A 22,190-nucleotide genomic window follows, 5' to 3' on the forward strand; every position below is an offset into this window, starting at 1 on the left:
ATATATATATATATATATATATATATATATATATATATATATGTATGTATGTATGTATGTATGTATGTATGTATGTATGTATGTATGTATGTATGTATGTATATATGTGTGTTACAACCCCTGGTATGCCTAAATATGGGTGGAAGGTCACTACTCCCTCTTTCTGTCCTTCGGAAAGAGGGAGTAGTGACCTTCCTCCCATATTTAGGCATACCAGGGGTTGTAACACAAATACATACCTATTTCCCTGGCTCAACTGATAAGGAAGTGAGCCTCTGGCTTAGTGGCTAAGACTTCTGCCTAAGATATATACAGCCCGGGTTCAAATCCCAGTAAGGGTATGGCTAGCTGATGAGAGCTAATTAGCTCGAAATAGATCTATACTAGTCTCCCTTTATTTATTTATCAGTACAAATACAACACACACACACACACACACACACACACACACACACACACATGTTCTGAGGTAGTATTTCAAATCCAATCTGAAAATTAGTTGTTTTCGTACAGTACGATATTTGAAGGGAAACTATGGTTAAGAAGCCGCAACAGTCAAATCAAAGTTAATGTTTCTGCATGCAGGAAATGGCCATGTATGTTGTTTCCGGTGAGCTGTCTGCTATCCATGTGTGTCTTCTTGATGAATTTTCTCCTGGGCTCAGCTGGTACTTGTTAGTTTTCAGCTGGTGCTCATCTATTCTTGCCCAGGCTCAACACTCCTGCAATGCTCAGTAAACTATGCCACCATATGGTAGCACTGAAGCCACTTAGAGGTTACAGTCAGTGGAACCTGTTCAGGATCTGAAGAGTAAGAAGATATGGGATCCAATTTTGGCTATAGAGCAGAGGCTGAGTCTCTCGAGGGGTTTTGGGGGGTTTCAGCCACTCTGTGCTTTTCGTCTGGTTGCCATCTGAGCTAGAGATAACATCATCTTCCTACTGAATTTTCTTTTGTATTAATTTTATTGAGTTTTTTTTTAAAATGTAGTAAAACCTAATGCAATTAAACTGGAAGGAAAAACAACAGTAAAAGAAAAGTTTAGAATTTGCAGAAAAAAAAAAGAAAAATAGTGAGGAAAAGGGGGAACCCCCCCCCCAAAGACAGTAATATAGAAGTGGCTTCCAACTTTCATCAAACTGAGCATAGGCTAATATAGTAACTTTTCACCCCCTTTCAAAATTACAAATATAAATGAAGCCTCCTTTTCTTCCCATCTTTGTTGTTGTTTTAACCCAGGGGTGTCAAACTCAATTTCATTGAGGGCTGCATCAGGGTTATGTTTGATCTCGGAGGGAGGGCATGGTGGATGTGGCTAACTTGACTTCATTAATGGGCCCTAGTGCGCTGCCAGCGAAAACGGGCTCCCGAGCTCCGTTTTTGGCTGGGATGACCTCGTGCAACCATCTGCCAGTGAAAACCGAGCTCGGGAGGGCCGCACACAGCGCTCACGAGCTCTGTTTTCATTAGCAGAGGCACCGCAGGTTGGTCCTTCATTGTTTCCAGGGCAGCCCCATGGGCTAGATCTAAGCACCCTGTGGACTGGATCGGGCCTGCAGCCTTCAGTTTGATACCCCTCTTTTAACCCATCAGTCATGTCCCACTCTTGGTGACTTTATAGACAAGTGCTCTCTACAATAGTCTGTCAAGCACAGCTTCTTTCAATAGTTGGATATTCACCTTTGTATCAGATTTGATGTTGTCAAGCTGGTGTGTTCTTTACTTGCACCTCCTTCTTGTTCCATTAACCACTCCTAGCATCATTGGTTTATCCAATGAATTTGCATGTATGACATGACATACTTTCCATAAACGAACTGTTATTTATGCGCAATCCATGAATCATCATCTTTTTAATTCTGGTTCAGCCAAATGTCCATTATGGGTTAGGTTACCAGAAATGCCAAACAAATAGTTTGGACCAATGCACCTATAGGTTGCTCCTTATCTAGAGCTTTTTAACCCAGATGATGTAATTAGTGAAGAGATTCTGTTGGCTCATCAGACAGTTGCATAGGCCACAGCTCTTTCTCCTGCTCTCAAGATTATTTTCACTCGTCACAACAGTGTCTTGCATGCAGCTTCTGTGCTAAAGAGCAGATACCTTTAGGATGAAATGTGATTGCTTCAGGGACAGATTTGATACTTTACCTTGCCTAAGTCTCTCTTCAGAAGAAACTAGGAAATGATTCTACACTATCCACAAGTTCCTGGTAATAGGATTCATATAATCTCATGTTTAGCTTGGTTGGATCAAGTGTAGTGGAGACTCTTCATTGATTTCAGAACTTTTTTTTCTGATCCAGCAAGCGTCCATCATTCAAGGAGAATGGAATTTATTGGTCAATACAGAATTCTTATTTCTAAATTGTATAAGGAAGTTAAATGTAAAGTGTAGACTTCCTGTTGTATCAGATAATCCTTCAACCCACAAAGAATGGAGGTCAAAGCCAGACTAGCCATTATGTAGATTGCGGTAGCAGACATAGGAAGAATATTTCTGGGTGTAAATTACATCTTAAAGCAAATGATATATATTATAAAATAGAGGGGGAGAGATACTTGTGGATAACAAAGTAACTTGGTTTACCCCAGGTTTGTATGTTCTTTTATCTGTGACTGGGAGGTAACATTTTTTGTTTTGCTACTGGCAGCAAAATATCTTAGATAATTTTTGATGGTGACATAGGGCAATAAATATATTAACAGAATATTTCTATGAGGAAAAATGGAAAAAACAGAAGGAATAGAACTGGGAAATGGAAATATAGTGAAAGCATTAACAAAGGATGATGGTTACAAATACTTAGGCATATTGGAAGCAGATAACATATTGAATGGAAAAGTCAAAGAGTCAACGCAAAAGGAATACATCAGGAGGGTCTGCAAAACATTAAAATCAAAGCTGAATGCTGGAAACATAATTAAAGCCATTAATACAGGGGCAGATCCAGTGACACGCTACTCAGCTGGAATCATCAACTGGACTCTGGCTGAACTGGAAAACTTGGACCGGAAAACATGCAAGCTTTTGAATATGTACTACGCTTTACATCCACGAAGTGACATCATGTGAGAAAAATATCCCAGATATAATTTCTTCATATCAAAAAGTGGTCAAGGAGACTATGGCAACAGAAAGCAGCTTATTTAATTATACCTGCGCAGGTGGATTCCCAATCAAATAAGAATCCCTACAAGGTGCATAGGCGCAGCTTAAATAATGTATCATATGTGTCATATCTTGGATACAAAGAATACAATTGCGTGCAAAAAATACAAGTGCAAAGTACATGGACATTCCCCAAATGTTAAGAAAGCATACATGTTCAGAAGCCCCAAAGGACCTCACTTTCCCAGATCTAAACAATAAGGTCATTACCAGCTTCCTGCAAAACATGTCCTGTTACTCCCTGTTACAAAGAAAGTTTCCAAGCTATTAGGTTATTTCTGAGCAGGTCATGCTGACCCTAGGACAGCAATGGCGAACCTTTTTTGACTCACGTGCCATAAGTGGGGGGTGCGCAGGGGGGTCGTGTGCGGGTGTGCCACACCCATAATGCAATACGCGATTCCCCCAGTGCTCATGCGCACACTACAGGCGCGACCCCCCATTTCTTGCATGCTTTTTTCACCCTCCCCAGGCTCCTATAAAGCCTCTGGAACCTAAATTCCAGCCAAGTCCCAGTGCATCATTCAGTAATACTATCACAATGCTACTCAGTACTCCCTCCCTCTATCAAAGGGGAATAAGAGGGAACAAAAGGATATAGAAGGAATGTCCTTCTCACATTCCTCAGGATCCTTAACAAATCAGGCCCCATATATACCCAAGAACCTAAATCACATTACCTTCTTGAATCATTCTTCTGCATAAGCTCTAGCCTGCTTAGCTGACATTCTCAGCTAAACCAGAGGAAAGCTCCAACCACAAACATCACCATCAAACATTCAAGACAGGAAGTTAGCCACCCAGATACCATCTATATGCATACATACATTACCTGGGTCAGATGCATCATTCTCAGGATTTATGGCACTTGTGCTTTTCCGTTGCCCAAGCCTCCTTCCAATATAGAGTAGGAGCTATCTCTCCAGAAAAGAACTTCAACCCTCTTCGGAACACTTCAAATGGAAGTGTGGCTGGCCTCCAAAGGTAGTCAAACCTCCTCCCCAGGAGAGATGTCCTGATCCCGGACGAGCCCCCAAATTGTGAGAAAAATATCCCAGATATAATTTTTACATATCAAAAAATGGTCAAGGAGGCTATGGCAACAGAAAGCAGCTTATTGAATTACACCTGCACAGGTGGATTCCCAAGCAAATGAGAATCCCTACAAGGTGCATAGGCACACATTAAATACACAAAATGACGTATCATATGCGTCATCCCTACAAGGTGCATAGGCGCCTTGGATACAAAGAATACAATTGCGTGCAAAAAATACAAGTGCAAAGTACATGGAAATTCCCCAACTGTTCAGAAAGCATACGTGTTCAGAAGCCCCAAAGGACCTCGCTTTCCCAGATCTAAACAATAAGGTCATTACCGGCTTCCTGCAAAACATTGTTACTCGGTGTTACAAAGGGAGTTTCCAAGCTATTAGGTTATTTCTGAGCAGGTCATGCTGATCCCAGGATTTCATTCCAGGCTGTGATTTTCCAGAATAGCTTACTTACTGGTCAGATATTCAAGATGGAGTCTATCAGGCTCCTCAAATAACCTCATCTAATTTACCCAAATAATTCAAGGTTCTAGCCTTATTCCCTCACATCGACAGGTTGTACCTGTCAAGAAAAATAGGGGGCAGGGGGCTATTGCAAATCCATCAAACTGTAGAAGAAGAAAAACAAAGTTTGAATGATTATGTGAACCAAAGTACAGAAAAATTGCTGCAGGCCATGAAAATGGAGAACAGCATAAAAACAACAAAAACAAAGGCAGAATATAAGGAAAAACAACTGGATGACAGATTAAATAGATGGAAAACCAAAGCTTTGCATGGACAGTACTTGAAAAACATTGAAGGAAAATGTGATGACAACTTGACATGGACATGGCTTAAGATGAGAACTATCAAGAAAGAAGCGGAAGGTTTAATACTGGCTGCTCAAGAACAAGCACTACAAACTAATGCAATGAACGCAAAGATACAAAAATCCACTGACAACCCAAACTGCCGACTTTGCAATAACAAAGTCAAAACTGTTTCACATTTAATATGTGAATGCAGCAAAATCACACAAACTGATTACAAAGCTAGACATGACTGAGTTGTTAAATTAATCCATTGGTCATTATGTAAAAAATATGAAAGTCATGGGAACATAAAGTGGAAAAAGTTATCGAAAATGAGAAGGTGAAGATCTTGTGGGACTTTCGAATACAAACAGATCGTCATTTGGAGCACAACATGCCAGATATCACGGTCATAGAGGGCCGGAGTGTACAGTTTATTGATATCACCTGGAGATGCCAGAGTCGAAGAAAAAGAACTAGAAAAAATAATGAAATATCACGACCTGGCCATAGAAACTACACGGCTAGGGATGAAGCATGTAAGAGAGATACCCATTGTCATCGGGGCACTTGGCACCATGTCCAAGAATTTTACAAGATACATCAACAAATTGCAGCTTCCTGCAATAACACCAGCAGAGCTGCAAAAAACTGTGCTACTCGGAACATCTTATATTTTAAGAAGATATTATATTTATACTTGGTTGATACCTAGGATGCTGACAGAAAACCGTATCAACCATTAGCACCAGTCACTGGTATTTGTAATGCATTTTTGAATGTTCAGTTGGCTGGGTTTCATGTTTAATGAATAAAGTTGTTTAATAATAATAATAATAATAATAATAATAATAATAATAATAATAATAATAATAATAATAATAATAATAATAATAACAACAACAACAACATAATAACTGTTGACCACATACTCAGCTGCTGTAAAAAAATCGCGCAGACTGATTATAAATTGCGGCACAATTCAGTAGCACAAATGATCCACTGGAATTTGTGCAAAAATTATAATATTAAAACAACAACAAACTGGTGGGAACATAAGCCTGAAAAAGTCACCGAAAATCAGATGGTCAAGATCCTGTGGGATTTTCGTATACAAACAGGCAAAGTACTAGCGCATAACACACCAGACATCACACTGGTTGAGAAAAAGAAGGTTACAATCATAGACATCGCAATACCAGGTGATAGCAGAGTTGAGGAGAAGGAACATGAAAAAGTCGCGAAATACCAGAACTTAAAAATTGAAATCCAACGATTATGGCACAAACCAGCAGTGGTAATTCCAGTGGTAATCGGCACACTGGGTGCTATTCCAAAAGTACTGGAATTACATTTAAAACAGTTAAAACTTGACAAAATCACCATCAGTCAAATGCAAAAAGCTGCACTGCTTGGATCTGCACGTATATTACGAAAATACGTTACGACGTCCTAGGCCCCTGGGTGGGGCCCGACTAGTAATCAATGGCAATCGTATAACAACAACAACAACAACAACAACAACAACAACAACAATAATAATAATAATAAGGTACCAATAGCAATAGGTTCCTTGAGTGCAATCCCAACAGTTGGCCACTGCATTCTACATTAGTTTTTCCTTCTGAGTAACATTCAGAGTCAGTCCCATGGAAGGTGTGTTGTAATAATACACTGTAGTGATAAGAGCATGAGCCACTATAACTAGGGTGTTATGATCTCAGTAAAGCTATAGCTGGCGCACTTACTGAATCTGGAGGAAAGTCTCCTCATCACAACTTCAACTAGTTTTTCAAGCAGCTACCATGAATCCATGGAGGTCCACAAGTTATAGACCAGTTCCCTCTGAGATGTATGAACCTCATTAAATACAAATAGCCCTTCTAGTGTTTCTTCTTCTGTTTGGACACTGGAGCCAGCAACACTTCCTCTGTTATAAAACACAGGAAGTGTGAGCACTTGATTTGTTCTAAGTTGAAAATGAACTTGTTGAAGTCCTGTTTAGAAAACTGCATTTAATATGTGTTTTATGTGCCTATGTGTGTTTCTTGCATGGGAAAAATGCAGAGTCTATTTTAACAAAGACACGTAATGATTTTTTTCCAGTGTCTTTTGAAATAGGAGTGCACCATTTGGGATCGGTTTAGAGAATGAGGACATGGAAACATATGGAATCAGATCAGTTTGGCAGGAATAAAATTAAAATTTGACAGGCATCTGGAATAGGATTACTTTATAAATTATACTCATTCTTAATGATATGTAGCCCAATATATGCTACGCACCACCACATGATGCTTTCCCCCCCTTCAAACTCAAAACACAGCAGGGATCAGCATCTCTTGTCAATTTAGAGTCCTGTTCTATAATCTTCTGGGCTGGTAGCAGGTAAGGCTCAGAGGTGAGAGTTACCGAAGCACAATGAACTATACAGCAATCAACAGCCAAATGGTGGCTCAACAAATATTATGGTGCATGGGTGTTTTTTATTAGAATGTTACCTGTATTAAAGGGACTTTTTTTCAAGGACAGGAGTTGGGCCATAGGTCAGTGTTCAAGTCCATGCTTGTGATAGAGGCCTATCGAAAGGCAGAAAAAAATGCTCCAATTGCTAGATAAGCAGCTCTGAGCTATATGAAGCATGGCAGAATCATCAGGGTATGGCCTGTTGCCTCAGTGTCAATGTTTGAAAGGGCATTGGACTGATTGCTTTCCTCTTCTTCCTTGGAAAGCATTTAGAAGGGGGGTTCCTTGATCTTGCTTCCGGAATACAGGTAATCCTCGACTTACGGCCACAATTGAGCCCAACACTTCTGCTGCTAAGTGAGACAATTGTGAAATGAGTTTTGCCTCATTTTATAACCTTAACAACAGTTAAGTGAACCATTGCACTTGTTAAGTTAGTAACAGAGTTGCTAAGTGAATCTACCCTACTACTGGGTATGTCTAGTTTAATAGAAAGAAGGACTAGGGGAGACATGATAGCAGTGTTCCAATATCTCAGGGGCTGCCACAAAGAAGAGGGAGTCAAACTATTCTCCAAGGCACCTGAGGGTACAACAAGAAGCAATGGGTGGAAACTAATCAAGGAGAGAAGCAACTTAGAACTGAGGAGAAACTTCCTGACAGTTAGAACAATTAATCAGTGGAACAGCTTGTCTCCAGAAGTTGTGAATGCCCCAACACTGGAAGTCTTTAAGATGATGTTGGATAGCCATTTGTCTGAAACGGTATAGGGTTTCCTGCCTAGACAGGGGGTTGGACTAGAAGACCTCCAAGGTCCCTTCCAACTCTACTATTGTATTGTATTGTATTACCCTCCCCATTGACGTTGCTTGTCACAAAAGTTGGGATCACGTGGCCCCAGATACTGCAACCATTCTAAATATGAGTCAGTTGCCAAGTGTCCCAGTTTTGATCATGTGACCGTGGGGATGCTGTGATGGCCGTAAGTGTGAAAAACGGTTATAAGTCACTTTTTCTATCATAGTTTCTGTCCTTGGGCTGTCAGACTCTTAAACACAACCACAATAACTCCACGCACACAAGGAAATGTATGACGGTTTTTTTTCTTTTTTTTCTTTTTCCCTAATTACTTGCATTGGGATTATTCCTTATACTATTTATGTTGTTTGTATTTGTTGTCATGGATTGCACCAGTGAGGCTAAAACCAATTTCGTTGTATTCGTTTTGTACAATGACAACAAAGGCTATACTATACTTTTTCTCAGTGCCATTGTAACTTCAAATGGTCACTCAATGAACTGTTGTATGTCAAGGACTACCTGTAGTGTTTAGAGGTCCAGAGTAAAGGATTGATTTCTTAGCTTAAGTAAATGCTTCAGAAGAGTAGTGAAGAAGTCTCCTTTCTGTTTTCCAGTAAAAGGATACAAATATTCTTGAAGTTTCTAACTGTTCTACTTATAAAATTTTAATCAGCCGTTTACTCTAAAGTTGTACCTTGGGGAAGGACATGGAAGGTTATTCTAATAGAATGAAAAATGAATGAATACGCGCAGGGTTTATCCAAAGTCGGGCTCCCTAGACAATTTATTATACAAATTACATTAATTGCTTAAATTGTTTGCCATTTTCTTCTAAACACTTCCTTGTTTGACACATGACTTTCAAACATTCCTAAGTATAATGGCATTTTTTTCGGGGGGGTGGGGTGACAAAACATTGTGCTTGGGTTACAGGTTCAATGTTTGGTATATCCTGTATGTATGTATGTATGTGTGTGTGTGTGTGTATGTGTGTGTTTGTGTATACATCAATCTTAAGTCAACCATCGTTTAGAAAAAATGTGGCTTCAGATCCTTTCTGGATATAATTACCAGAGCTTAATAAAAAACTTGATGAGCAATTAAACCAATATTTATTGTTATTGCTTTTAATTATCTTTTGGAATAGGATGAAAGCATTTCCATCAAAGCAATTTTTGTGTCTTTAATGGGGGGGGGGGGGGAAGAAAAAGAAACCCTGAACTTTTTGTATTGTTTTTAAGGACTGGGAAGCTGGAATATGCGTGTCTGAGATGGAAAGATCCACATCAATGGCTTCTGCAAAAAAAGAAGAGAAAAGTGTCCTTCTGGAAGACAATGGCTTTAGTGAACCAACGAAGAAACCAGTTCCTTTAGCAGCTGCAGCCACAGCAGCAGTGGTGACCCAAGGAGGTACTTCGTAATCCTTTGCCTCATTTTGAAAGCAAGCCTGGGCTTCGTTTTAAAGGCTTAGAATTTCCAATGTCAGAAGTGTACAGGTAGTCCTCGACTTATGAGCACAATAGAGCCCCAAATTTCCGTTGCTAAGCAAGATAGTTGTTAAGGGGGTTTTGTTAACGGAGATGAGCACCTCCCCTAGAGCCAGAAACAGCTACCATGCATGTTTGGGGAACCTTTTCTCGTTGTTAAGTGAATCACTGCAGTTAGCAACATGGTTGTTAGGTGAATCTGACTTCCCCATTGACTTTGCTTGTGGCAAAAGGCGATCACATGACCCCAGGGATATTGCAACCAACATAAGTACATGCCAGTTGCCAAGCATCTGAATTCTGTTCACATGACCAAGGGGATACTGCAACGGTTCATAAGTAAGAAAACCAGTCATAAATCACTTTCTTCAGCGCTGCAGTACCCTTGAACGGTCACTAAATGAATGGTTGGAAGTTGAGGACTACCTGTAAATCCTTCTGCTAGAATTCTGAGTTCATTGATCTTAGTTTCAGGAAATGGAAATTGAGTGTTTGCAGATCTCAGGTGATCACAGAATGAGGCATTTGGCCAGACAACTGTGACTCCAAAAAAAAGTGGAGCTGAAATAAAGGCTACTTCAGCCTAACATGATTTATGCATTCATTTCCTCCAGAGATAGCACTGATGATCAGTTGTTGCTTACTGGATGCCAGAATGAAGGAGAAAATTTTAGTCCCTCTTTGACAAAGAAACAAACATGCTGTTTTAAAATACTGTAATTTACAGGTTGTGCTGTTTGTTTTGACTCCTGAATTTGGTTTTCAGAAGCAAGCACCCTCTGAAAATAAGAGCAAATCTAAGACTTTGGGATGAAGATTGGAGCTGGATATCGAGCCTTGTGGCATATAGAATGTCACAATTCTGTTTTCTATGTAAAAAGTGGCCCACTTTGCTTGAAATGAATGTGTAAGAGAAAAAAATAGGATGAATGCAGATCACGAGGGCTACATAATGAGTAATGTTAACCAGAAAGTTACTGGAGGGAGAGGGGGAAATCTGAAAAGACCGACGATGCTTCTTAAAATAAAACATCTAATATTACTTGAAAGGAGGCTTTGCACATCTAACTGTCTGCTAGGAAGTGAGAAATGATGTTGGTATTGGAAACATATGCTGTAAAAAAATCAGTTTGAACTCAGGCAGAAACTTGATGATATGTTTAGATTACTTTCCTCTAGAGCTCCACCATGCAAGAGGGCCATTTATATAATTGATATTGTATAAATACCAATACAATTGATATATACAATTGATCTTGGGGCATTTATACAATTGATATCAGGATGGATGAAAACCCCATCAGGTGTTTACATATCTATGGGAGCAATGGAGTTTCATACTGTGTAGATTTTTCTCTGCAGAGACCATGGTTGGTACTTTTTTATTTTATTTGTTTGTTTATCATTTTTTAAAACTTGTCCATCTCCCTCACAGATGAATCCTAGGTGGTGGACAAGTAAAATATTAAAAAAAACATTTTTTAAAAATCATATAAAGAAAAGAGGCAAGTTTAACAAAATGTAATTTCACTGATTTTCTTAGTAACCCCAATTAGCATCTCATGAAGATATAAAATGAGTGCTGACATCAGCCTTCCTTAACTTGGCATCCACTGTTGAAGTGCTGCTCACAATTCCAAGCTGACATAATTGCTACGAACTTTGCAAATTTGTGAGTTACACAACTGAAGTTTCCCCAGTCTAGGGAAGGATGCTCTTCCTAAACTTTGCCTGTTCCCTTTAAATGTGCAGAATGATGTGGCCCTTTGAACTTCACATCTATGGAAAGCTGACTGAGAAAGTGGTGGTATTTGTTGTCTTTGGATGGAAGCAACAAGAAATAATCATAGGATTTTTGCTTGTGTTGGTCCGATACCAACCCACTCCTTGTTTGTGTTATGTGGGATAGAATAACCTTTCACAGCAGGAACTGAAGGGACACATTAGCTGGGACTTGACCAATGGAATGTGACAAGTGGCATCTTCAGCTGTCTAAAGTTTTTTCAGCTGCTTTGTGGTCTGTCAAAAATATTTCTCCTTGCTGGACCAGCTCTGCTTTAGTACACATACATTTCCTTATTTTTTTCTCACTTTATATTTACATCTAAATAGAACAATCTAGGAAAATAATTGTTTTCATTCATTTTCGTTTTGATAGATAACACTACTTTGGGAGTGAGAAAGTTTCCTTGCTATTTTTTGCTGCAGGGCTGGATATACTTTCAAAATGTGTAACCTTAGCTTTCCCTTTTTCAAAGGAAACTTACTAGTTTTTGCTCTACAATTCAGTTATTTAAAAAAAAAAGATTGGAGGGAATAGAGAAGAAATAAAAAATTATACTGCTCTGAGTTATGTCGTCTCTCAGATGACACTGAGTGGAAGAAAATATATTCAAAAACTCTGTGGAATTTTGAAGGACAATATTTCTTTAAAAGTATTTATGGACTGTCATGTTTGGATTCTGGGTGCAAAAAGGATCCTTTTCAACATCTGGAAAATGTTAATTTGTTGACATGAAGATTGGGGGAGGGTGAAAGTCATACATGTATGAGTTTTACAGTGTTTTTAAATAATGCCTCATGAGAGGAAAACATATTTATTTGTTTGTTCAGACAGCTGAAGGCCCAACCCTGGGAGAGAAGAGCTGAACTCTTTAGGCCTGGTTTCTTGTTAACTTGTTTTTAAATGTGTTCATTAATCCCAGTCTTTCTTAAATTTTCTGCCAAGAAGGATTAAAAATTATGCAGTTATTTCATAACACATTCTTTATAGTTTTCAGATTTTTTTTTTTTGCAGCCTCATTATATTGAGGATTTTAGGATATACATTTCAAACCTTAGGCAGGTTTTTCTCTGTGTGACACATTTGGTCATTCTTTGGCCATCCTTGTGCTCATTTGCTTTTGACGAAAGGCTAATGTAAACTAGGTTTCATGCCACTAATAGGTCACCTTTTTGTACCTGAAGAGAACATTTCCTGCCCCCACTCCTTGCACTATCATAAAACAACAATGTCTCTGGGGACAAATGACTCAGAATTTTACATCTTTATTTACATAAATAAATAAAAAATAAAGAGCAAATAGCACTTAGGCTTATATACTGCTTCACAGTACTTTACAACCCTCTCTAAGCGGTTTACAAAATCAGCATATTGTCCCCAACAATCTGGTCCTCATTTTACCCACCTCGGAAAGGATGGAAGGTTGAGTCAACCTTGAGCCTGGTGAGATTCGAACTGCCAAATTTCAGTCAGCCGTCAGTCAGCAGAAGTAGCCTGTAGTACCGCATTCTAATCACTGCACCACTGCAGTGGTTAGAATGATGGAAGTTGCAGATACCCCCAAGATTGTGGTAGATTTCAGCACTGATGTTGGAAATTTCTGGTAGCTGCAATGATATATTCCAAAGCCTTAGGTTGCCAGCCCTTGCCACACATGGTTGAAGTAAACTGACTTTACTAATAGCTGATTCATATTTTGGGCTGCACAGAATTCAGGATTCTATAGAATCACAAGCTCTCACACATGGTTAAACTGAAGCAACAAATCTACCTGTACCGAAGCAGACCAACTACAAATGACATATTCCTTGATGTAGTATTGCATTCAGTATTCACCATTCTCAAGGATAACAGGTACAGCAAAGTGGTCCCCTACCTTTCAGTCTCCACAGACAAACAGTGATGGTGGCAGCAGGTGGGGGGAGGGGATGGTTTTGCGCACAAAACCTAATCCCGTGCATGCACAAATGGATCTTAGCATGCTCGTCCGCCACTTGCATGGACTGGTTATGGATCATGGTTGAAAAAAACTAAAATTTCATAGTTGTTACTACCTAATAGTTGAGATATTTTATTTAGTATATAACAGAACCTGGAAGTGGTTATGTAACATTTGGATCTCCTCAAGCTGTGCTGTTGCATTATGGAGGCAGAACGAATGCTGTTCCTGAGAATGAAGGATGCCAGGAGCTTATGCCAAGAGTATATACTCCCAACAGGGTCACCCAAGGTGCCCACTGAAAGCAGGTAGTGATCTATATTACTGGCAGTGATATAGAAAGATGCTGGAGACAGACAACCTCTTCAGAGTCAACCAAAAAAGGAATCAGTTCACTCTACTGTATATAGGAGAAAGCAAAGGTAAACCACTCATATATTTTACGAAGAAAACCAAATGAATAATTAAGATAAAGTGATTAATGGTATAGAAGTTGATTTCCCCAGGACAGATGGCACTCAATTTGCTACTGAGCTTGGAATTTGTTGGAGTTGGATTTATTTGTGCCATTATTAGATTAAAGCCTTCATGATGTGTCATTGCCATGCAGGAAAAGAAAAATCTGAAAATGGAATTACAGTGGGAATGTGAAACCTAGAAGCATTGAAATGGGCTCAACACAGTGAAAGAGGAAATAAATCAACTAGACATTGACATCTTAGGCATCAGAATTGAAATGGACCCTTCCAGCCATATCATACTCTTTACTACTTGGGACATGAAAACAAGATGGAGTGATATTGTTTTCTCATTGGAAAGGAAATAGCAAGAACAATACTTGGGTCTGATGCAATCAACTTTTGAATAATTAGACCTTGGAAACAACCTTTTAATAGGATGATTATGTTTATGTTCCAACTACTGATGTAGCAGATGATAAGGTTGATTTTATGATCAACAGATCATGTAAACAAGAGGTGATTCTTGCAGTTGGAGAGTGGAATGTCAAAGTTGAAAATAATAAGGAAAATGTAGTTGGATTGCATGGCCCAGGAAACAAATGAGGCATGACCACAATTTAAAAGGGTATGCTAATCTAGCAATTTCTTCATTGCTAATCCAGTCTTTAAACCACCAAACAATACATAGACAGTAGCAGATGGAATACACAGCAATCACATTGACTATATAATTGATACAAGGAGTTGAAAGACCTCAAGATGAAAGACAAAAGATGTGTGGAAGGCAAACTTTGTACTTCGAAGAAGCAGAAGAGAAAGAGTATTGATGCTTTTGAATTTGGGAGTTAAGAGAAGATTTCTGAGAATACCATGGATAGGCAAGAAAATGAACAGGTGGATTATGAAATATGTCAACCCAGCATTTTCACTGAAGGTACAAACGACCAGATTTAAATCATAATATTTTATACACATTGGCAAAGACTTAGTAGCTCTTTTCAGTTGTCTACAATGCTGGGAAAGACGGAAGGAAAGAGTAGAAGAGAAAGGCCAGTAACAGATGGATGGGCTTAATTACAGCAGCAATGGGTACACCATTGGAAGGCTTAAAGGGCCTGATTAGGGGCAGATCATTCTGGAGAAGGTGTATCCATGTGTTTGCTAAACATCGACAGTATCTTGATGGCACATAATCAATGTTTAGATAGGATTTCTTGATCTCATAGCATTTGATGGCTTCTATGCAATTATGTTTTATGAGACATCTTATCTGAAGCTTGCCAAGATTAATGCTAGCAAGAGATACTACAGCTGAACTGTTCACATTTAAAAGAACAACTTCACATTCAAGATAGAATCTGAATTTGAAATCTCTTTAAATATTCTAGCTGGTGGAACTAGACATTGTCGTGAATTTATACATATTTGTACAATTTTTTCAGCACACACCTGTTTCAAAGTGTCAAGTGCCTTGTTATCGAATCCAGAGAAAACCACCATCCTGTACCCCATAATACTATGCACCCCTCATGACACAAATACCAAGTTGGTAAATTGATGGTGTTTATGTTGGCAGCACTTTTTTCCCGATGTCTGGCTCTGTCAAGACTAATTTTAGCATTTCTAAAGCTGGGTTAAAATATGGCCTCATTACTTTGATGTCAGAGCATGGTTTACTATTAGTATATTCTGGGGTTTATCATTTTAGTCATGTTTAACACGGCAACGGGAGGCATGCACTATTAAATCTGGCTTATTTTACATTCCTGTCCTGGATTATTTATTTGGAACAATTTCCTCTCTATCAAAAGCCACAGCTAATGCTGAGTTTTAATGTGTTATTTACACACAAAATAACCTATTTACAACTTGGTATCTGCCGGAGGGAGAATGAATGGGTTGGTGCTCTCTCTATTCTGTTCTATCGGAGTTTAACAATCTGGATTGCTAATAGAACCATTTATCATAGGGAGGTAATTTATTTTATGTTGGTTACACAGGTCTCACTGCCTCTGATCTATGGAAATACTTGGTGTATAATGAAGTCCAACCAGCCACTTGGTGTAAACATAGGAAAACCAAGCTTGGAGCCAGCGAAAAGTCAGGATGTAGTTTTTCCACTGTGCAGTATTTCTCGAAAATTAATGCCTTGTGTGAAGAAATAAAACCCATCACCTTCCACATGTGCTTTAACTGCAGAAGGGGTGAAATGGAACGTTGTATAGTCTTTTATATGTATGCTGTAAAATTGATTTCTTTTTCTGGGTGCTTAAATAGGGAGACCCCCTTTTTCATACCATGTTGTCATAGATAGGTAAAAGGAAGGCTGTCAGATCGATTAATAATCGTCACTGTCATCATTATCATAATTTAAACTTGCATGCTGCCTGACTCTCAATGATTTTGAATGACTTGCAATAGTCAAAGAAAGAAATTGCACTAAAACCAATGAAAGGTAACAATAAAAGATGACAAATATGAGGAAGAGAGGGGTCTCTCCCTTTCCCTTTCCCTTTCTCTTTCTCTTTCTCTCTCCCTTACCAATCCAAATGTGATCCTGACTTTTTAGTTCAGCTGCAAATTCTCTGCAAAGGAATAGATTTGGCTTGGATGCACTCTTGGGTATGTTTCAATTAATGTCTATGAAGATTCTCAGTCATCCAGGCCAAGGTGCTTTTTCAAGAAGCAACTGGACTTTCTGGTTTTTCTTTGAAAACGTTTCGCTTCTCATCCAAGAAGCTTCTTCCCACCATCCAGTCAGAACTGAAGAAGATTCTTGAATGAAAAATGAAACGTCTTCAAAGAAAAGCCAGAAAGTCCAGTGGCCCCTTGAAAAAAAACACCTTTGGGATTTCAATCTAATCAGGACAATCTAAACTTACTTTGCTCCCCAAGTTTTACCCTCATTGTAGCTCTTTACACAGAATTGAAGAAGCTTCTTGGATGAGAAGTGAAATGTCTTCAACGAAAAACAAGGAAAGTCCAGTTACTTTTTGAAAAAGCACCTTTGGGACCTTTTGTTACAGTCTCACTATTTCTCACCAAGCTCTCCCTTTTGTGCAAGTTACTTGAGTGATGAAACTGTACCACTGCTGCAGCTTTTCTTACTGAGTTAAGGTGAAGAAAGATCCTAGACCAGATTAACAAAGTTCCACTGACTTTGCTTAGCAACAAGAATGATGTTTTTGAAGCAGTTTTTCCAGCAATGCAAAATAGTAAGTGTAATACTTATCCTACATGGTGACATCATGTAAAGAAGGCACCAAAGCATTGTTACTTTGCTGTAGGGTGGGAAAATGATGGCAGCATTGCTCTAAAATCAGGTAGTCCTTGACTTATAACACATAGGTAGTCCTTGACTTACAACAATTTGTTTTGCAACCATTCAAAGTTGAATGAAAAAAAAGGTTGCTTATTACTGGTTGTTGCACTTACAACCATTGTAACATCCCCATGGTTAAACAATCAAAATTTGGATGTTTGTAATCAGTATGTATGTGCAACCATTGCACATGTGTCATGTGATCACCATTTGCAACCTTCCCACTTGGATTCCAACAAGCAAAGTCAATAGGGGAAACCAGATTTGCTTAACAACCATGTAATTCACTTAACAGCTGCAGCGATTCTCCTAACAAAATAATGATCATGAAATTAAGTGCGACTCACTTAAAAACTATTTTGCTTAACAATTCTGCTTCCCATTGTGGTTGCAAGAGGAGGACTAAGTGTAGAGACACATGGCCAAAAAGATTGCAAGTATTGACAACAATAGTGTGTGTTCACGGAGAAAAAATGTAATTAATTTATGAGAGAGCCACCCTTGTTTGCATCTTTGCAGTATTGTATTTGATAAGGTCCAGGCAGAAGAAGAACATCTTGGCTTCAAAGTCGAAGGGACTGGTTTGGACAAAACCTAGCAGCCCTTTTTCTTGTGGTTGTTGATAAAAATAGGATTGCCAACATGATCGCCAATGTTCGATAACGGATATGGCAAAAGAAGAAGTTGTTTTTAATTTTGTTTTACATAAACATATCAATGTGTGAACAGTGTGGCACCTGGGTGTCATGCAAATACAAATAAAACTAGTAAAATTAATCGTAGTTATTACATTCAACCAACTTATATATTTCTAATAATAATGTACATTTATATTGAGTTATAGTCTATCATTATTTAATTATTCCATGTTTTAGTATATTGCTCTAATGTCACTGACCATATTATTTAATCATACATAATACTGTCATTCAATTTATAAGCTTCTCTCTAGTTATTGCTTTTATTTTATTATGTAAGAAAGTATACACTAATATTCCCCCTTTCTCTTATTTCTATCTCTATTCCAACTTTTAATCATGTCACCCTTTTATTAAAAGACATTTTCTTCTTATCCTATCTAACTTCTACCATTCTAAAGAAGAAAGGAAAAAAAGAGAAGACAGACAATTCAGAACAACAACAAAAAGAGAAATCCTTTCCTTTCTATCCATTGTCTCTTGCCCGCTTCAGTACTTTAGTTGCTATGCTTTTTTTGGACTTGCCTCCCATATTACTTTCCTGGATCTTTATCTCTGTCTACATTTACTTCTTGACTATTCAATCTAAGTATTTCTCCCATCTCTACCCTCTTCCACTGTCTAGCTTCTAAAATATTTGCCAAAACCTCTATCTCCCTTTCAAAAGTATCTTCCTGTGTGTCCAATTCTCTTTTCAATTCTCTTAAAATATTTCCCTCTGGTTTAATTCATCAATCACTGTTATTTTTATTATTATCACCTCCTTATCTTTTTCTTTTGTTCACTGGTTCTTTGGTTCCATCTTTTCCCCCATTTCTTCTATTAGCTCTTCCCTTCTCGGAGCATCTTGATCTTTACTCATCATCTCTCATATAGTATTTTCCATTTTTCCCCACAATCTTCTTAAATCCTTTCTCCATGATGACCTTTGTGCTTTGGAAAATCAATGCCATCTTCCTCAAAGTTCCACTCATTTCTTCCTTGTGAAGCATCTTATTTTGTTTTAAAAAATCAACTTTTGTTCAGTAGTCCAAGAACCATTTATTCAGCCCTAAGGTTGCCCAAGAAGTACATTAATCACAGTTCTTTGTATCCCATAGGTAATCAATCAGCTCTCTTTAAATAGTCCCAGAAGTTATTGTAAGCCTTTTTATGTTCCCTTTGCAGATTCAATATTCTAGTAGGGATGGGGTAGTGAAATATAACCCATTAAATATTTTCACAATCTTTCATATAAGTATTCCCAGACTTATATATTTCCCTTTTGTCAGCAGGTGGCACTCTCAATTTAAACATCAGTATTGCCACTAGTCAGTCTAATTTTAGTCTTTCAATTATAATATTAATTATAGTTCATTATAGAAACAGGATGTTTTTAAGCAAATAATTCCAGCATTTTAAAATGCCTTTCCATTACCATGTCTTCCCAGTTGAAGAAACCAATTTTCTGTATTTTTAAAGAAGTGTTGTTTTTCTCTCTTTAAGTCTTCTCCTTCCGGTCTGGCATTTTTCTCAGAATGCTTAATCACAACTTTAACAAATAATTCTGAGCAAATAGTTCTACATTATTCCTTGGGGTTAGATTTTAAGTGAAAATGAATCCTCTTCCCCAGTTCCAGTCACTGTTCACCTATTTCACTCCAGCACCAGTCTTAGTTGTTCCTCGGCTGTCCCAGCTTTGTAGCAGCTATCTTTAGGCTGCCTCTTCTCCTTGCCATGACTGAGAGGGAAAAAGAACCCCAGGTCAGACAGGAGAGCTGTGACTCTCTGCGACCTCACAGGGTACCCCTCTTTGCTTCGCCATCCCTACAGGGTGGCTTTGGCTCCTTTTAGAGCTCAGCAATGCAGAGAACTCAGCACGGGAGCACGGAAACCCGCTCCTCATGTCCAATCTTGCAACAACATCAACCGGAAGCTCAGAAGTATTATATTTGATGGTCTTGCTCAGCAAAAAAAAAAAGTCTGTTAAGTTTTGGCCAAAATAAATATGAATAAATAAAATTAAATGAATGAGTGGATAGATATTGAAAGGTCTTAAAAATAATCATCCAATTTCAACAGTAAGACAGAAGGAGCTATAAAGAAATATGTCAATTAATACCTGAGGAATCTTTCTTCTCATCCCCTCAAAAGTGGTGAGGAAAGACAGGAAGGTCAGCCATGTGTAGGGGAAAGAAAAGATGGAAGGAAAACAGAATCTTAGTAGGCCTCACATAAACAAGCCAATAAAAATGTCAACTGTGTGTGTTTCATAGAATTAAACGAATAAGAAAATAGAAACTGCCACATAAGTAATCTAACCTACCCTCCTTGGCAGGCCAGTGACTCCTCCAGAGAAATGTTTTGCTAGAAAAGGGAAAGAGAGGAGATAGTTACATATTCTGGAATATGTGGAGGAAATCTTTAAAGCTCATCCACTGAATTTTAAGCCAGAGAAAAACTGTGCAAAGGAAATGGAATCTGGTCACGGTGTTTTGTATTCTGATTTTGTGACCAATTTCTCTTTCTTTTTGATATCCACTACAAACAAAGATTTCATGTAACTTAGTTTCCACAGCATTCCAATTCTTCTTGTAAGTATTCTATATCCTTAAAGCCATGCTTCTACTGTAGCAAGAAGAGGAACCATGCAAGAATGGTTAATAAATAGAGGAAACTTGGAATACACTTCCAAAGGGCAGGTAGTCTTCACTAGTGCGGTTACTGAATCCCACAAAATAGTCTCATTATTCAAATGTGCACTATTCAAAGTGACACTTCAGCGAGAAATACAGTAATTGGTTCCAGCTGGATATACCTAAATAATTAAAATATTTAATTATAAATTTGTATATACTTATTAATGAACTTTATATTATAACAATAGAATAGAATAAACTTGTTTCCAAATCATACCTTCTGTTCACTGTATGCTGCTGTAGTTCTTCAAAGCGAGACTTGGTTTTGAGCTTTCCTCAAATGTGGAAGCTTCCTTTTCTCCATTTTGAAATAACAATGATCAGCATCTTAAGACTTCACCCATAAATGCATGTCTGCTAATCTCAACTGGGTGCACACTAGCCTTGAACTAACTGAATTTTGGATTGCGTTAGATATGACTGGTATGATTTAATAAATTGCACTAAATGGAATTTTTATACTATTTGAATTTACACGAATCATGACTTACTTGTAAGCTTGATTCTGTTGTTGGACTTTTGATATTAATCTTTCTAAGGCTATGATATAAGTGATGGTAAATTGTAGAGGACGTAGATCCAATTCTTTTTCTCTCCCAGAATAACTTTTCCCTTCTTACTGTAACCATGATCAATAATAGAATAACTGAGTTGAAAAGGACCCTGGAGTTCTTCTAGTCCAACCCCCTGCTCTGGCAAGAAGCCCTATACCAGTGATGGCTAACATTTTCTGGACTGAGTGCCCACAGCGCACTCAAATCCCTAAAATGCAATGCCCCTCGCACATGCACCCCACCCAGCACATGTGTGCATCCCCGCACATGCCCTGCCAACAGTGCATGCACATGTTCCCTCCGCATGCCTTCCACCCACCCCTGCACATGCGCAGCAGAGACCCAAAGATCAACTGGCTGGCGGGAGGAACATGTACATGCACGGTGGAGCTAAACCGGGGTGACGGCTCACGTGCCCACAGAGAGGTTGCTGCGTGCCACCTGTGGCACATGTACCATAGGTTCACCATCACGGCCCTATACCATTTCAGACAAAAAGAAACCTTTTTTTTCTAAGTCATCTAGTAATTCAGAAGACAAATTTTATTTCATAGGTACTGAGATTTGAAGAAGAACCATCCCTCTATGCAAGAAAATAATTAAATTAGAAAACAAGATGTATACCTTCGTGCTATCATCTTTGACATTGTAACATTTCTGTTCTAATGAGTTTATATTTACTAGGATTTTCTAAACTACATTCAGACAATTAAAATGCAATCTTATATGCAAAGAACAAGGACACACATGAATGTGAAGTCCAATACTATCTAGATCAGTGTTTCTCAAGCTGTGGGTCGGGACCCCTTTGGACTTAGAATGACCCTTTCACAGGGGTTGCCTAAGACCATGGAAAAATACATACTTTTGATGGTCTTAGGAACTGAGACACCAATTTTATGGTTGGGGGTCACCACAACATGAGGAACTATATTAAAGGGTCGTGGCATTGGGAAGGTTAGGAACCACTGGCCTAGATG

General features: G+C 38.5%; 1 protein-coding gene across 1 annotated transcript in view; it reads left to right on the forward strand.

Annotated features, from left to right (window-relative positions):
- Positions 1–22,190, forward strand: part of GLI2 (GLI family zinc finger 2) — a 270,161-nt gene that overhangs the window by 46,141 nt on the left and 201,830 nt on the right. Inside the window, exon 2 of the mRNA XM_081968304.1 lies at positions 9,530–9,698. Within this exon, the coding sequence (XP_081824430.1) occupies positions 9,560–9,698 (139 nt within the window). The 5' untranslated portion in view covers positions 9,530–9,559. The remainder of the gene's footprint in view (positions 1–9,529; positions 9,699–22,190) is intronic.

The sequence above is a fragment of the Natrix helvetica genome, assembly GCF_964273705.1.
Source record: "Natrix helvetica genome assembly, chromosome: 1".
Taxonomy (NCBI): domain Eukaryota; kingdom Metazoa; phylum Chordata; class Lepidosauria; order Squamata; family Natricidae; genus Natrix; species Natrix helvetica.